This window comes from Gigantopelta aegis, chromosome 4, assembly GCF_016097555.1.
Source record: "Gigantopelta aegis isolate Gae_Host chromosome 4, Gae_host_genome, whole genome shotgun sequence".
In the NCBI taxonomy this organism is placed as follows: Eukaryota; Metazoa; Mollusca; class Gastropoda; order Neomphalida; family Peltospiridae; genus Gigantopelta; species Gigantopelta aegis.
This window is the reverse complement of record NC_054702.1, coordinates 44348014-44365421: the sequence shown is the minus strand read 5'-3', so window position 1 is coordinate 44365421 and position 17408 is coordinate 44348014. Positions and strand designations below refer to the sequence as shown.

The 17408-nt window shown below is 38.3% G+C and overlaps 2 protein-coding genes across 2 annotated transcripts in view; one reads left to right on the top strand and one right to left on the bottom strand.

The window, feature by feature from the left end:
- Nucleotides 1–1827: 1827 nt before the first annotated feature.
- On the bottom strand, nucleotides 1828–7380 carry LOC121372063 (tripartite motif-containing protein 2-like). Its single transcript, XM_041498317.1, has 4 exons — nucleotides 7184–7380; nucleotides 4788–4931; nucleotides 4008–4158; nucleotides 1828–2895 (listed from the first exon to the last, which is right to left on the bottom strand). Exons 2-4 carry the CDS (start codon nucleotides 4921–4923, stop codon nucleotides 1989–1991), a joined length of 1194 nt encoding a protein of 397 aa, XP_041354251.1. The 5' UTR covers nucleotides 4924–4931; nucleotides 7184–7380; the 3' UTR covers nucleotides 1828–1988.
- A 3381-nt stretch (nucleotides 7381–10761) lies between these two features.
- The window catches only part of LOC121372141 (growth arrest-specific protein 2-like), a 28353-nt gene continuing 21706 nt past the window's right edge, over nucleotides 10762–17408 (top strand). The window contains exon 1 of the mRNA XM_041498408.1: nucleotides 10762–10934. The gene's annotated coding sequence lies outside the window, so the exon portion shown is untranslated. The remainder of the gene's footprint in view (nucleotides 10935–17408) is intronic.

Here is a 17408-nt window from a genome sequence, read left to right as displayed (position 1 = left end):
ATGTATGTAGTTACACGCGTGTAAGTCGTACACAGGCTTTGTAAATTTGGCCCATAATGTTCAAAATAAGTAGGATATATTCAAATATAACACTATATAACAGAAATGTATTAATTTTTATTGCAATATTAATTAATGGTAAAACACAAAGGTTATAGCCAGGGTAGTGATATAGGTCCGGAGACACAGACGGGCAACGGGTTGTGCTCGTCAATTTGACGTTTTCAGTACTTGCACTAGTAACGGGGAAAAACCCCGCGGTTCGCCAAGAACACACGAATCCGACGTGACATGCTCCAATAACATTTTAGGGTATCCTGTCCCATTCCTCTTGGAGAGTGGCGCCTAATTTAGCCAAGTTGATTGGCTGATGTCGATGTTCTCAAAAACGTCGTCCGATGATGTCACACGTGCACAATGGGTGAAAGGTCTGAGCTCAGGGCTGGTCACGGTAGTGTGGTGATGTTCTGTTGCTGCAGACACACAGTGACCAGCAATCTGATACATTTTAATTAGACTGAGTGACCAGTAGACTCCGGTGAGCACGGGCATTGTCCTGAAAAACAAAATGGCCTGACGCGCGAAGGGCAAAACGATCGATGCAAGGATGTTGTCACGGTAGTACTGGCCATGAACAGTATGCAGCTGGGTGCTGGCAGTTGCCCCCTGCCCCACCCCCTCCTCTTGTACACGTATGCTAGGGGGCAGCCCCCACCCATACAGCTCATGTGTATAATATATTTCATCGATACACGAAATAATATCAAAGTGGAATATGAGTAAATATAAGAAGAGCTACAACTAAACTTACTGAAACAATACTATCTAAATCGTCGAAGGAAATATTAATCCATGTTCTTTCAAAATATTATTTTTTTTAATTCTGTATGATAATCCAATACTTTATTTAATGATAAAATACCGGTTTGCAGATCAGGTAAGAAATATCTATATTACATAGGCTGTGTTGTTTAAAAACACGATAAAGTAAAAGTAACCATTAGAGTAGCATTGGAACAATTTCACTAAACGGTTCAAGCTCTCCGTCTCTAAATATGAGTTACTCTCGGCAAACTAAGTTCAAAGAGTAACATAATAGCTCCCTTTTCTCTTTCGACGAACCATTCCAAAATTCCTTCAACAAATTGCGCAATACTTTTCTTTTTGACTTAATCCTACGGGACATTCAAAATTTAATAGCACCAAAAATGCCCCTGCCCGCTACCAATCCCGGTCGGGCTGCTGGTACTCTTGCACTTTCCAGCAAGGGCAATCATCTCTCCCACCCACCCCAACCCTTTTCATGTCCTAGACGGAGGAGCCGTTGTAGACGGCATTTGCTCCCATGACAGGCGTGCGTTACAACAGCTTGTTAAGAATGTGCACATAAAACCCTATGACCAGAATTGTCCCTGACACACACACCTCAGTCCAGGAACGATGTGGGGTTAATAGCTAGTGGTTAGTAAGAGATAATTCGAAGTCCAAGTTGTGGTCGACTCCACTATATCCGGGAAACTCGTTCTGGGTTAGAGCTGGTACTGTGATGTGAATCCCTACCAACCTTAAGACTCGTGGCTTAACGATTACTCCATCAATTTAATATATGTGCGTGCGCTCTCTCTCTCTCTCTCTCTCTCTCTCTCTCTCTCTCTCTCTCTCTCTCTCTCTCTCTCTCTCTCTCTCTCTCTCTCTCTCTCAGCTATTTGGTCCGACTAGAACAGGGGTCAATGTTAGCTGTTAATGATTAGTGTTAGTTTTAAAAGAACGAAAGGAAGCGTATAACCGTCAAAACATATAAATAACAAACATCAGATGACTCCAATAAAAGTTGCAGATGATATATTTAATATGAACTAATATATTCTGTTCTCACGGGGATAACACAACACTGGGTAAATCATTACAGCTAGTTCATCAAGTCAGAGGAAAGCTCCTTGAAAGATGTACTTCTGCTGTAGCCCTATGTTAGAGTGCGACATAACAACTCACAATGGAGGTATTTGGTAAGCCTTGCAACTGTTTGGCGTGCGTTTGCAGGAAGGTGGCCTAGCTCTGTGACACTCACATTCGAGGTATCGGAAAATCTTAAGACAGTGCTCTTTTGAAACGCTGAATTCTGTTGTTACAAGGTGTCCTTCAGGGCCGCAGCATATCGCCTGAATGGTACCAACGTCATCCGTGGGGCAGACGATCCGCTCGACGAAGGCGCCCTTTTCCAAGTACGAGTTGACGGTGTGGTTCAAGGAGTCGGCCACCAGAACCTGCTGTACGCGGTTCATGCAGATTCCGCCGGGTACGACGGCTTGCCCTACTCCAGGCGAGTCTGGCTGGAACTGGTGCACGGCATCGCCATCAAGCGTGTAGAACTTCACCAAACAGTCGTCCGGATCGCACACAATGATCTCGTTTTTATCGTTAGTACAGATCTGAACAGGAGAAACCGCGGCACATTTTCCACCAATGGTGAATATATGCACCCGTTTTCCTGTCCTCTCGTAAACTTCGATCTGTTTGGAAACGGTGGAAACAATTATATTCGGTATCGAGTTCGATGTGATTCCATATGGCTCCTGGACAGTGGGGAACATGTACTTGAAATTCCCGTCTGAGGTAAACACCTGCACGCGCTTATTCCGTCTATCTGCTATTACTAAGTCGCCATTTGGCAGTTCACACACTCCGGTTGGCTCGTTAAACTGCCCAGCATCTTTGCCTTTGCTGCCGAAAACATGTTTGAAAACTCCACACTGGTTGAAGACCTTTATGCAGTGATTCTGAGTGTCTGCTACAATTACGTCACAGGTCTCGCGCGATGTCATTAGACCTCTTGGATACTTGAAGCAAGCAACACCGGAACCAAATGATCCTGTTTCAAATAACTTTTTACCTCCTCTGCAATAAAGCACAAAGATACATGCAACGAATTTTTGAAATATTACCAAATAAACAACATAAATAAAAAAACGCAATACACATAACGCCGTAATGATGTTACATTGTACCATAATGACACTTAACATCTACAAAAATATTATTTCAATGCAGCGAACATTTATTTTCAGTCTTATGGTATATGGTAGTTTTGTGTTATCATAAAAGCTGATATAGTTCAATTTTGTAAACAAATTCTGAGCAATATGAAATGCTAGTAGTGAAGTTTTATTTCCAATAAACCTAAATCATCTACAAGGACTGTTTGGACCATACTCTGGATTTTCCCCTGGAATTTGCCCGTACCAGCACCACTACCTGATATGTAAAGGCATATTTATAAATCATTGTAATTAACTGTGTAAAGAACAAAACATAAATTAAATTCAAACCCCTGCATTCGGTTCTGTTGTGACCATGGCGGCCATTTTCAAAATGGCCGTCATGGCAACCACAGGACAAATATGCAATGTCCCTATATCTAAAAATAACTATTTTGGTATGTTCTTACTTCATGCCAAGTTTCATGCTTTTATCATCAAAGGCACAATTCTTCTATACTGTTCACCAATCTGCTGCACTATGTAGTGTACCTTTTAGTCCGTCCCACGGAGAACGCTCTTTTTTCATGCTATGGAATTTACTACAAATTATTTATTTCTGAGCCTATTTATTTGTAAGTTGCAGACACAAATAGTATTTTGTGTTATTTACAAAACACTTTTACTCGTCTTCTGACGTCAAACCAAACAGAAATTATTTACCAAAAAACATGTTTATAAAATGATGGGACGGACTATAGCTGCACTGTTAGGTCGTACCACTCCATTTGAATAAAATTTAAGTTTGTTTTGTTTAATGGCACCAATAACGCAGATTGTAATCAATCATCGGTTATTAGTTGTCAAATATTTGGCCAGTATGTAGTCTTCGGAAGAAACCCGCTACATTTCTCCATTAACAGATAATTTCTTTTATTTTACTTCTTTTTTTTTCTTCTTTTTTTTCCCATTTCATTTTACCAGCCTGCGTACTATATAAACTACACTAATGACAATGATTATCTTGGTTACTTGTTTTTTTGCTTCGATGACTCTTCCCTGATTGGAGTGTGCAGGCTCTCCGAGTTCTTGTAAGACTCATTCAGCCCGGAGGCTAGCAGCTGCGCCTCCCACAATCCAGGGTCGTTCAACTCCTTGATCACTTCCGGCCGACAGTCATGCACTGGTTGAACAAAACATTTTATATTAGTTTCGTATTTGCAGACTACTAATGAAATACTAATTAATATATTATATTCTTTATTTTTATTTGTTTTTTGTGGTAAATGGTGAATGTCAATATCTAAAGATTATAAAAACCAAGACAAGTTTCAGAGACAGAGACAGAGACAGAGACAGATACAGATACAGAGATAGATAGATAGATAGATAGATAGATAGATAGATATATGGCCTGGGGAATAGTTTTTAAAATAATTTAATACGACAAATACATCTGAATAATTTTATGTAATTGAAGGTGCTGGAGTATTATGCCTCATAAACTCCGACCTGTATTTTACCAATGACCAAGCTTCAAGTTACAGCAGTTTAAACACATTTATGCGTAAATCAACAATCACTTCAAAGGGATTCGAACCAGGGACTCTCAATATCAAAGTCCAGCGCTCTACCAACTGTGATAACAGGGACGTTATCACTGGCTGCTGTGAGTAGGAGCACTTATACCAACACTGTCATATAAGTAGCCTACGAGTTTTAACAGAAATATTAAACATACTGTACGTAATATTATTTACTTGCGTTAGCTATGGAATTCTGTAAACGAGTAAATAAACAATGTTATTTCACCTGGCCTGTCACCATGATGTCGATGCACGTGTCTTGAAACTTCATGCGCGTGGTGTCGTTTACAAGCATGTTCTCTCACAATAGGCGATGTATAACCCAGTGCGTACAGTCGATATCGAGACTGGAAATCTACCATTGTGCTTTCTGTAAAGACAAAAAAAAAAAAAAAAAAAACGATCACGTCAACATACTACTACTACTACAGTAGTAGCAGCAGCAACAACAACAACAACAACAACAACAACAACAACAACAACAACAACAGCAGCAGCAGCACTACTACTACTACTAGTAAAACGGGGCGGCCTAGTGGTAAGGCACTCGCTTGATGCGCGGTCGGTTTGGGATCGATCCCTTTCGGTGGGCCATTTGGGCTACCGTATTTCTCTTCCCAGCCAGCGCATTACGACTGGTATATCAAAGGCCGTGGTATGTGCTATCCTATCTGTCGGATGGTGCATATGAAAGATCCCTTGCTACTAATGGAAAATGTAGTGGGTTTCCTTTCTAACACTATATGTCAAAATTACCAAATGTTTGACATCCAATAGCCGATGATTAATATATCAGTGTACTCTAGTGGTGTCGTTAAACAAAACAAAAAACTTTACTACTATTTTTTATAAACATAATATTAGTAAAAGTTAGTTTTGTTTTGTTTAAAGATACCACTAGAGCACATTGATTAATTGATTTGGTAATTGTGACATGTAGTCATCAGAGGAAACCCGTTACATTTTTCCTAATGCAGCAAGGGGTCTTTTATATACACTTCCCACAGACAGGAAAGCACATACCACGACCTTTGACCAGTTGTAATGCACTGGTTGTAACGAGAGAAAAAAAACAACAACAATCAGTTGAATGGATCCACCAAGGTAGTTCGATCCTGCGACGCAAGTACCTCAATGAGCACTCGGTCGACTGAGCTAAATCCCGCCACCGTATAATAATATAGTAGCAAAGTACCACCACCACTACGATTAATTATAATATACTTATATAAATTTAAGATATAATAATATAAAATTGCATCTTTAAAAGTCGGATGATAAACTTGAACAACATTATATTACTTAATAAAATATTAGTAGGCCTATATGCATAAAAATCAAGTTAAAACGATATTTAAAAATAAAATATTAAAAACACCCACGTTTTGACGGTGAAGAGTGTAAAAAACACCACTTACAGAATGCAGTTAAAACATTTGGTTTGTTTAATGACACCACTAGAGCACCTTGACTTATGAATCATCGGCTATTGGATGTCAAACATTTGGTAATTTTTAGTCTTAGAGAGGAAACCCCCTACTTTTTTCCATTCGTAGCAAGAGATATTTTACATTCACCATCCCACAGACAAGATAGCACATGCCACGGCTTTTGATATACCAGTCGCACAGAGCACGTATTTAAATTTTACTAAAGTAAAGATTTTACTTTGGACATGCTAACGAATTAGTTGCACTGATTATAGGTAGTGGCGTATGGAGGATGGGGACGGGCTATCTATGTATATTTATGTATGTAATCGTCAACCTCGACATACATACAATATATAGATATTCATACATCAATACACACACACACACACACACACACATACATACATACATCAATACATACATAGTGTGGGTTGCACCCCCCCCCCCCCCCCCCCATCTAAAGTCCAGGCTATGCCAGTGGTTATAGGTCATGCAGGTGCACATGTATTATGCAATTTCATATTTTCATTTGTAGTTAGTTGAAATGCAAGTTAAAATAGAGCTAAGTTTTGTAACATTAAGCATATACTTACAAACGAACACAAAGCTTTAATTTATTAGAACGTATGGAAAATATTTATGTCAGGCTAAAAAAAAAAAAGGTGGCATTAAAATGCACAATTTGTCAACATACATCAGGCCCTTATCGCTCAACCACAATCGAAATCGATTGCTCTGTGACGTTTTTACGTGAATTAAAAAAGCTTTTTGTCTATGACACATAAGAAAAATTTAAATTTATTTTAAACCTGGTGGGTTTTTTTTTTCAGGATGTGTCCGTTCGTTAAATACCATTTATCTTACAACGCGTTGTTTAAAAGCATATCTAGGGCGCTTTCGGTCGTTACATACGTTTTAAACCAAGTCGTTGTATATAAATGGTATCTAACGGCCACTCATGTAGTATTCTCTATAACGTATCACATAATTCACGTCCGCCCCCCCCCCCCCACCCCCACAAGCGTTATGTAATTGCCGAAAGCAACATTTCATCGACATATTTATTTATACAGATTCCGTTGTGTCAGTTGCACATTTGTACCATCATTCATTATACTTATACAAGTTATAATATTAATATTATTATGTATACTATTCTATACTCAGCTGGCTATCGACTATTATTTACCTGTGATATAGGCCTATGACCAGGTTTATGTCACCTATAAATCGTTGGGGTTTTTTTCACAACAAAGCAACCAACTCTAGGATTTTCATCAAATCTTAATATGCTTTCTGGTAGCCAGTATCGAGTACTGAAAACAACACTGTCCAGTTTGTAAACAAGCTATGGCCGTCACCCCGGAGATCGCCATACTTGTTGGTTTGCGACAGGAAACAACGTGCCTTGACGACGGGCAATCGTTAGCAACATGGGCGGGACGTAGCCCAGTGGTAATGCGCTCGCTTGATGCGCGGTCGGTGTGGGATCGATCCCCGTCGGTGGGCCCATTGGGCTATTTCTTGTTTAGCCAGTGCACCACGACTGGTATATCAAAGGCCGTGGTATGTACTACCCTGTCTGTGGGATGGTGCATACAAAAGATCCCTTGCTGCTAATCGAAAAGAGTAGCCCATGAAGTAAGTGGCGACAGCGGGTTTCCTCTCTCAATATCTGTGTGGTCCTTAACCATATGTCTGATGCCATATAACTGTAAATAAAATGTGCCGAGTGCGTCGTTAAATAAAACATTTCCTTCGTCAGCAACATAGGCGTATGCCATTATAGTTGGGTTACTAGTGATAAAACAGCCTTAATCAGGGATTTGTCAACTTATTTTATTTATGGAAATAAAGTAAGAAAATGTTGTTTTTAATTAATGATGTTCATATATTCAGAAAAAGGGTGTTCATAAATCCACAACCTGTAACAAAACAAATGGCCGCCTATAAATCATAAATCAATTTTGAATCTCATATAGGCTAAGCTTTAAAAGTCCCTAGGCCTTATTTTCCTTAGAAAAATTAGAACACCATTTCATATAGAGTGAGATCAATATGTCTATATAGCGCTTTTGTTAAATTTCTGACATTTTCTGTAATTTTGTGTAGTCGGTATTTTACTGTGAGGTTTCATGAAATATCTGAATTCCTAATTTTTTTTTTATGAAATCCTTTTAAAAGTCTGCCAGGAACTTCGAGAAATTGCTATTTTAATGCATAAATATGTTGCCAGAATCTCCCCACCCCCACCCCAAAATAATAATTGAAAATATATATGTATATTTTTCATTTATTCTTTTTATAGCGTTTGACAAAAAAAAAAACAAAAAAACATTTACGTTAAGTGGAGGAAGTCTCGCCTACCCCCCCCCCCCCCCCCCCCCCAGGTTCCACCACATATTATGTAAATGATTATGAATCGCTACATTTATTAGAATCATGTTTCTACTGGTTATTTTTAACAAAACACTGGTGTCAAGCATTGTTTTAAAAGTGAATGCTTTGGCCTCCCACGGCCCTACGTCTATGCGTTACTTTTCAACAAATTTACTGCTGTAACACTGAAAATGTTTTAAAGTGGGTACATATTTGAGCTTGCCCACCCACCCCAACCCGTTGGTGAGCAAGTTCAACATCATATTTCATAGCACTTCCGTTTGAAATTAGGCTAAATCTAAAATAGCACGGAAATCTGCTGTTAAACGAGCACCTTGATGAATGTTGTAATACTGGCCTAACTTTAAAAATGTACCCATCATTCTATAAACATGTTGTTGTTTGGGGGGGGGGGGGGGGGGGGTTTGGTGTGTGTGTGCGTCTGTGTCTGTGTGTGTGTGTGTGTGTGTGTGTGTGTGTGGTTTGTTTTTTGTAAATAATTTCAATTTGGTTTGACGTAGGCATAAGAATAACAAATGTGTTTTGGAAATAACAAAAATATACTATTTTTGTATGCAATTTACAAATTAATCGACATAAATAAGTTGTAAATTCCATAGTATGAAAAAATGCGTTCCCTGTGTTTCGAACACGCCCATCCCGAGTCCGACCTCCGATAAGATCGGTGGCCTGACTCGGGATGTGTGTGTGTGTGTGTGTGTGGGGGGGGGGGGGGGGGGGTAGTGTTGAAAATGGGCAGAATTTTGAAAATAGCAATTAGTAAAAAGTTAATAGAATAAAATAAAAATTCAAAAATTACAAGCCAAAAATAAAAAGAATTGACTGCTCGGCTGAATATTTATATAATTTGGAGCATTTTAGAAGGACAGTGCAAAAATAAATAAGAGAAAGAAGATAGGATCGGACTATTTAATAATATTTTTTGTTAAAAAGAAGTAATTTCGACATAAAATTTTGAATGAGGGTCTAAATGTTTAAAGTCCGATCTATATGTCCACGTGAGTGGCCTCGTTAAGGCCGTTGGAGGTTGGCCTACGGCGAACCGATGAGCGAAGAACCGGCAAAGGCGGGGATGAAGTGCTTCCATCTCTGGTTGGCGAGGATGGTTATGACACTCCGGTAGTCGCTGCCGAAAAGGGCCTTGACAATCCTGTGGATGGTGTGGCTATCCATCTCTCTAACCAGGACCGCTTGTTGGTAGACTCCTTCTCGGCGCTGAGTTAGTACCAACCCCGTCTTGCCAGCTGTAGACTTGATGGTGTGTAGCTCGTAAGCGCTTCCATCAGGCAGTTGTTTTAACTCTGGTTTCACAAATCCGCCCATCAGTGATGCCGGATCCGAGGTGTTCCCCTGCACGAACTTCAGGAAGCCGGACCTGATTTTCCCGATCTGAATTTTCCAGACGGCTTCCGAGTCGGAGGGGGGCGGTGAGGGTGTTGGGGGAGGCCGGGCCTTGTCAGGTTGGTCGCTCGGCTGAGCGACGGCCTTCCTCTTTCCAACGGCGGCTGATCGGGCCAGTGGCTTGACGACTGGCAGTACCGGCCAGTTCTGTCTGGGCCACGTAGTGGTCGGCTATGGAGGGCCTTTACGGGGCGTCTCACACACCGCGGTGTTGAGTCTGTCCCTCTCGGTGGTCGACGGTTCCGGCGTAGCTGGTTTCCTCGACTCAGGCTGGGCTGGGGGCGGCGTCGCAGAAGGGACCGCCACTGACGGTTGAGCCGCCAGTTTTCGCCCCCCCCCCCCCCGTGCCGTCCCTGGCGCGCTTTTCCTCTTCCTCCTCTTTTTCTGAACGATCGCGTTGCCGTACACCAAAATCACGGAAGCCCATGACCCGGTGTACGTGACGCGATACTCAAGTAGCTTCCCGTAACTCAGTAAGAGTCCCCCCCAGGTGGGTGGGTAACTCGAGAGTACATGGCGAGACGTCTGTCCTCATCGCAAGTTAGCTTGGACGTGCTGTGCGACGGACTAGGCCTATATAAACCTAATAATTATTATCAATAAGTAACTATTCTTATTACTTCCTGTTTGGTAGGTAATAATGTGCTTATATCCCGAGGGTTCAAACGCGCATACATTGGGCACAGCCTTTAATTAAAATCAGGGATGTTCCCATAGTAAGGGTGGAGGGGAGGGCAGATGCGATAAGCAGACATTTTGTTTGATAGCGCCACCCGGAACTCTTCGGGTCGATTCCACGAATGTTCACCGGAAAATCCGTAATCGGCCGAGGTGCTATACGAGTATGTTGCTATTTTAGGAACCTGCTGAAGAAAAGAACAAATCCTTGATTGGTTGTCTATTTTAAGAACGACCCAATGGTGTTGATGTTTATGTACGTTTACAACGAGAAGTTCTGTTTACGAAGAGAACAAATTTCGTGAAAAGTTGTCACATTTGTAGAGAATTTTTTGTTCTGTACATGAACTGTAGTTGTAAGGCTACTTCTTACAATTACACGTGTTACAGTCATCAACTGATCAAGGGATACTTGACTTTTGGATTCGGTTTGTCACTGCCTGTTAGAATGTTGCAATTCAGTAAGTCGAACCAGGGATCGAAAAAAAATTCCTGTCACAATATTATTGTACATTAATAAATCATTGTAATACATTTGTAGATGAGTATACCAAATTAAAATTTGTGTAAATGTTAAATTATATAAATTTCCACAATATTTGAGTTTACTGTTTCAATACATGACAATTTTATTGTCATTTAACAAGTATTTACATATAAAAAATAAATAAATTTGATCCCTTCTATATAAAAGCATGTGGATGCTATCGGGTTTCTTTCTATAGTGTGTGCAATTGCAGTTGTTAAGGTATAAATTGCCGGGCATGAGTTCGACCCATACCCCCATTCAATGGTTAGTGTTAGGCTTATGATTAGTCATACTCTTAGAAAAATTGATATAGATGAGTATGGGTCGAACTCTTTCCAATTGCCATAGGTAGAAAGCATCACCGATGGCACAAAAGTGCCGTTACGGCAAATCTCCTCAACAATGGCAAAATGTATACACCAGGGCCCTGTAATATAAATCACTCGTAACACTTACGTCAGACGTACACCATACATAATATGTGGCGTACGTCTGACGTAAGTGTTACGAGTGCTTTGTGTTACTGGGCCCAGGTGTGCATTATCTGCCAATATTTAACATTTGTACATTTGAAATATGTCTACATTAAGTATCATAACCTTTCAGTCATGTTTATTTGCTGCAAATGTCATATTTAAAAAAAATTGCCATGGGCAGGCTCAAACTTGCTGTCGATGGGCCGCTTCACAGTATAATATCCGCCCGGTCCCCTCCATTATTATTTTTAGTTAGGGTTAGGGTTGGGGTAGGGTTAGGGTTAGGGGAGGGGGGGACCGGGCGGATATTTTTCCCACACACTACAGGAAGAAACCTAACGTACAGCACCCCTTTAATAATGTTCCGGTTAAATACGTAGGTGCCGATGGGTTTCTTCCTGTAGTGTTTGTATTAATGGTGAATAAGCGAAACATTTGTTATCGACAAACTCTAAAATTATTAATGTAAAGCAGGCTCTAATCTTGCCAGCGAAATGAGCGTTTTCTTCGCTGAAAGTCGACTCAAGTCGCTGAGTTATTAGCCGTAGTGAGAAATCGAAGTCTGCTTAATATTTTGGACCTAATCCGAAATCATACAACAGACGTCAAGATCCTGACTTGTTTATTGTCATAACTCACTTGGCACCTTGTCACCATATGTCAGACAGTGTTTTTTCTTTGGTGTCAGACTGTATCCTCAAGTAATCACAAACCTGCCTATTAACAGGAAATGGTTTCTGCGCACGCGGATTGAAATGACTGATTGATTTGAGGAAATAATGTTTTACCTTGTTCAATTTATTATCAAAATCAACAAAGAAATGTTAATAGTCATACCAGTTTCTGTTGTGAAGAGATTAAATACATGTTGTCAGCTATATTGTTTCTCAAAGTGACGCGTGTCGCACAATATGCTGTGACCAGTCAAGCTTTGTTAATCCTCACCCACATTCATTTCAGTAATGTCAGAAAATACTAATTACCGGTAATACTTAATTTTAGCATAACGGCACATTATCAACTACTTAAATGTATCCATCAGTTGTTGTAGGGATATATATATATATATACGACATCAATGACAACACATTAATATATGTATATTAACTGGCGCCATTTGAACGCATTGATAAAATTGCTAATTTTATGTATGTTCGACGATCAAAAATATTACATGCTACTAAATCGCAATCGTCTGCCAAGGCTTACTGCACCCAGTTTATTGCTATTGCTAGGAGTTGTAATGACAGTACATTGTGAAATATTCAGCAAAAATAAAGATAAGAGTTAAACAATTTAATTAGCATCTTAACGATCCTTTATGATATGCCAGGTAAGTGGTATTCCATGAACAGTCAATCGAGACATGTCAGCTTTTTCCGCATGTAAGAAATCACGTGACATCGGCCACATGGAAGAAGCGAAAAGGAGCGAGCTATTCTGATTGACAAAAATAAAGCCGGTTATGAAGTGGCTTAAAACAAGCATGCGCAAAGTAGATGTACAAATAACAGATAGCGAGACTAATTCTGTGTTTGCTTACTTGGAAGTTGTTATTTCCGACTTGTAAACTTATTTCCGGCCTGTATGCGTTTTAATGTATTAACAAATACTCCTCAAAAACAGATAGTGGAAGATAATGAAACAGGATTTTCGAATTAGCTTTTTGGCGATTTGATAATGAAATATTTTTGCCAAATTTAATATTAATTCGCATTTGGCGATTTGGCGAACGACAGCTTAAACCCTGAAGTAGTATTTTATATCGAAATATTACGATGAGAACCAAGTGTAAAAAATTTCTGATTGAGGGCCATTAAATGGTATTTGGTCCATGGGTGTGGAAATTTCAAAATGATTTGTTAAATTAAGTTTTTATTATAACTTAAAGTTAACACCCTTAAGCCTATACAAATATACATGTACTTTCCTGCTCCGGAGTTAGTCACTGGCGAAGTCAGTCTAAATCTGTGGTGGGCGTGCCTGAACCTCTGTGGATAGGGGCACGTAAAAAGAGTTTCCCAGTTTCCCCATGTACTTTTATTGCCAATTTACTTTTGATTTATGGGTTTTATTTTTTTAATTTTTTTTTTTGTGAGCCAATATTAGGTATCAGGACATATCTATTTAATATACTGCATATGAAAATACTATTTTCCTTCTTTCATATCATAATTAATATATTAAATTATTTTTAAAAATATATAATGTCACGTCCTGGCTGATTTGACATATAAAAGTTAGTTTTATTTAAAAACTATTTTTAGAAATAAAAATCCTTTTTAATTCTTCTTCTTCTCAATGTTCCAAATATAAATAAAAGGTATAAAGATGACTAGTTGTATTGAATGATTAAAATAACCACTTCAAACTTTAAGCCAGGATGTGACATTCAATATGGCATGTTAAATTGAGTAAAGATTAAAAATGTATTAAATCTCTCTATATAAAGAAATTGGCAAAACTGACTAGATAATGCACATGTACCTAAAAGAAATTATTTTTATTTTCAATATTTTTGCTCTCACCATCAAGAATTGGAAACTGAGAAACGTTCGGGGGAGCATGTTCGAATATTTAACATGGATTTATGTAGATACAAAAATACTACATGTATTATCAATTAATTCTATGCTTCTATGTTTGACCAAACAATGAATTATTGATAATCCACCAATTTAAAGAATATTGTATTTACACCAAATGTTCCATTTTGTGAATCCAAACTGGTGGACACATACATTTTGTACAATAAATATTGTGTCAAAGAATTGTTCAAATACAATGTGCTGCTAAAATCTTAAGTTTATTCCTTGGCAGATACAGGTATCCAAACATGAATTGGAATATATAAACCAACATTTTTCCAGTGAAGGATGTAATTGATAAAGATACATGTGGAAGATAAACTTGGGTTGTGGGAATTCAGATCAGTTGTGTTGTTGAGATGTATGCTATAATCAACCATCAAGAGTTATATTAATATACATTGTTGATAGTTTGGCCTATCAGATAATGATAAACAGAAAGAAGAAACTGTCCAAAAACTATAATTTGTGTACTGACTGGGGTTCATATTTTGAATTCCAATTAAATAAGATGATCATAAAAATACCAACAAAAGGCAAAATATAATATATTAATTCTAAAATCTATGGTAAATTGCAAACAAGAATTCTACAGAATTAAATGTCTGACCTACCATAAACTTATTCAGTGTCATTGATAGTGCATCTGTAGATATCTATCTCAATGCATGTTAAAAATGTTTTTAAAACATTAAAAAAAATAAACTTCAAAAAATAAAATTAAAATTTTAAAATAATAAAGTTAGAAAACAAATTTTGATGTGCACTGAGATGAACATTCATAGATAGAACTATAAATGAAGCTTTACTGATGCAGGACATGTGATTTATGAGAAATGTAGCTACATTTGTACAATCAATGTTGAACTAAATGCAAAAGTTGATGCCGAAGCCAATGAAAACATTATACCTATACATGTACTCATCTTTTTAGTTTGTACATGTATTGAAAACTCACCAGACATAGCAACATCAGGATAAACAGTGTTGTTAACAGTATTGTCACTGGTTATAAAAGTAATATATTATATGAATAATATTATATTGTATGAGAACTTTTTTTTTGCACAACGACAGGATTTTATGCACTTATTTTGATGATAAAAACACTTAAAACAAGTAAATATCAATGATTTCAAAACCTAACAGTGTTTCATTAGTAGACTACTACTGTAGTATTTGATGTACATATTATTTATTAGTTGTATATGTTAACTGGACAAATAGTCACGTCCTGGCTCGTACTGAAATTTTTAAAAGTAACTGTTACATCATAATTTTTTTTTTTTTAGTAAATTGCTATACAGCATTCAGAAATAGACAATAAGCAAACATTCTATCAGGAGAGCAGAGTGTTGGAATTTACTGCAGTGTTAAAAAAGTGATGTCCATTTTTGTCACGTCCTGGCACATTTTATTTTTCACTTTATAAGTCTTGACCTGAAATTAGGCCTGACATGCTTATGCTACTATATGTAATGAGTCTATAAATAATAAAACTGTATTTTCATTTAAAAAGGATTTTTAGTGAAGGAGATCATAAGAGTCAGAATGTCACGTCCTGGCTTAAATCATTGCCATGGAATGGCCCTTGAATGCAAAAACTGGCAGAACATTACAAAATATACCAGTAAATGTTCACTTTGCCTATTTATTTTTATCAAACTTCACTTCTTTCTTCTGGGAAGTCACTTCTACTTTTTCAATTCTAGATTATGGCCTGGTAAAGGTATTTAGCATCAAACTTACAATTGTTGTTGTATTAGAGTGGGAATCTTTGTTTACCATGTGGTAGTCAGCCATTCCGCGTTTTCGCTATAGAGTGATCTATGACGGCAGAGAGCGAACATAACCATAGAAAAGTCCATCTACCTCTCGAATGTCAGAGTACTTGTGCTATACGTACTGTTACATTTGAAGATTTCTGACGTAGTTGACTTTTGCATTGGGAAAGTAAACAAATGTCTGTCACATTCACAGAAATATTCGTAAAAATAAGGTTAAAACGAGCAAAGAAAGCAAGATTGAACTTAACCTACTCATAAACACGGCACATTTCTTAATACCTTTTTTTCTATGATTTTCAGAGACTGTCATTTGAAAGAAAATTTTATTTTTAAAACTATTTTTTCTATTCTGAGATGTACTGCTATCTGGTTATTGAAGTAGGAGGGTTTGTCGTCTATGGCGATGAGATTGGATGGCTGACTTGTTGGCCATGACGGGTTGAGCAGGCTCAGACTGCTTCACAGGCTTGTCAGGTTGGGCAGGGGTCGACGATACAGAAGGGGCTGCTGCCGGTGGTTGAGCCACCTGTGCCACTTGCTCCTGGCGCACGTTTCCTCTTCCTCCACCTCCTGTCGTCTTTTGTGCATTGCTGTACACTAAAGTCATGGTAGCCCGTGACCCGGTGTACACAACGCAGTACTCTAAAATAGCTTTCCGTAAGACTATTACCCCCCCCAGGTGGGGGAAGGTAAATCCAGAGAGCATGGCAACACGTCCAGCTTCAATGGCATCTTGAATTGGAAAATGACATCGTCAGGAGAAAAATAAACATAAAAACTGGAGTTCAGCATTTAAAACCAGTAGGATAAAAACAGTTCAAGTGAAACACAGTTGTCCATAATCAAAACCGCATCTCTGCACAATGCAGTCAGATGAAAATTTGGAGAAATCGTGGTTTATTCCATGAATCTCTAACTAATGCATTGTCTATAAAAGTATACCACTCCCAAGGAGAAAAAGCAGGTTTCGTAAATCAGCCCTATATTCCGGTGTTTTACTGTTTATACAGTGATTTCAGGCAGTGCAGGATGCTTTAATACCATGTTATTTAAAGGGAGGATCAACTCAAATATGAGCCTGATGTGATGGAAAGATGCATACCCGGACGACCAACACATACTGACACTTTAAAAAATGAAAAACGCATAATTTTAGAGTTAATAAAAAAACTTGATTATTCCTGCTAACTGGGGTCAGCCATTTTGTTTCGTTTTTGTGACGTCCGGTGGTATATAGATGTATTTATATTTATGTTATTATTAATGCTGATAAGATGTAAATGTTACGGCAATAATGAACTTGAACTTGGTGGTCAGCTCCGTCCAACGCCTCTACACACAGCACTGTAAACAAACGCTCTAATTTACGACAAGGCGCTTCGCTTTCATCAACCTGACTTGTAAAACAACATAAATGACTTGTTAGTATAATAACCTATTTAACTAAATATATTTCAATTTGCATCAATAGAACAAAATGGAGTTATAGTACTTTACTCTTTTTTACCCCCCCCCCCCCCCCCCCCCAAAAAAAAAGAAGCATATTATTAGACCC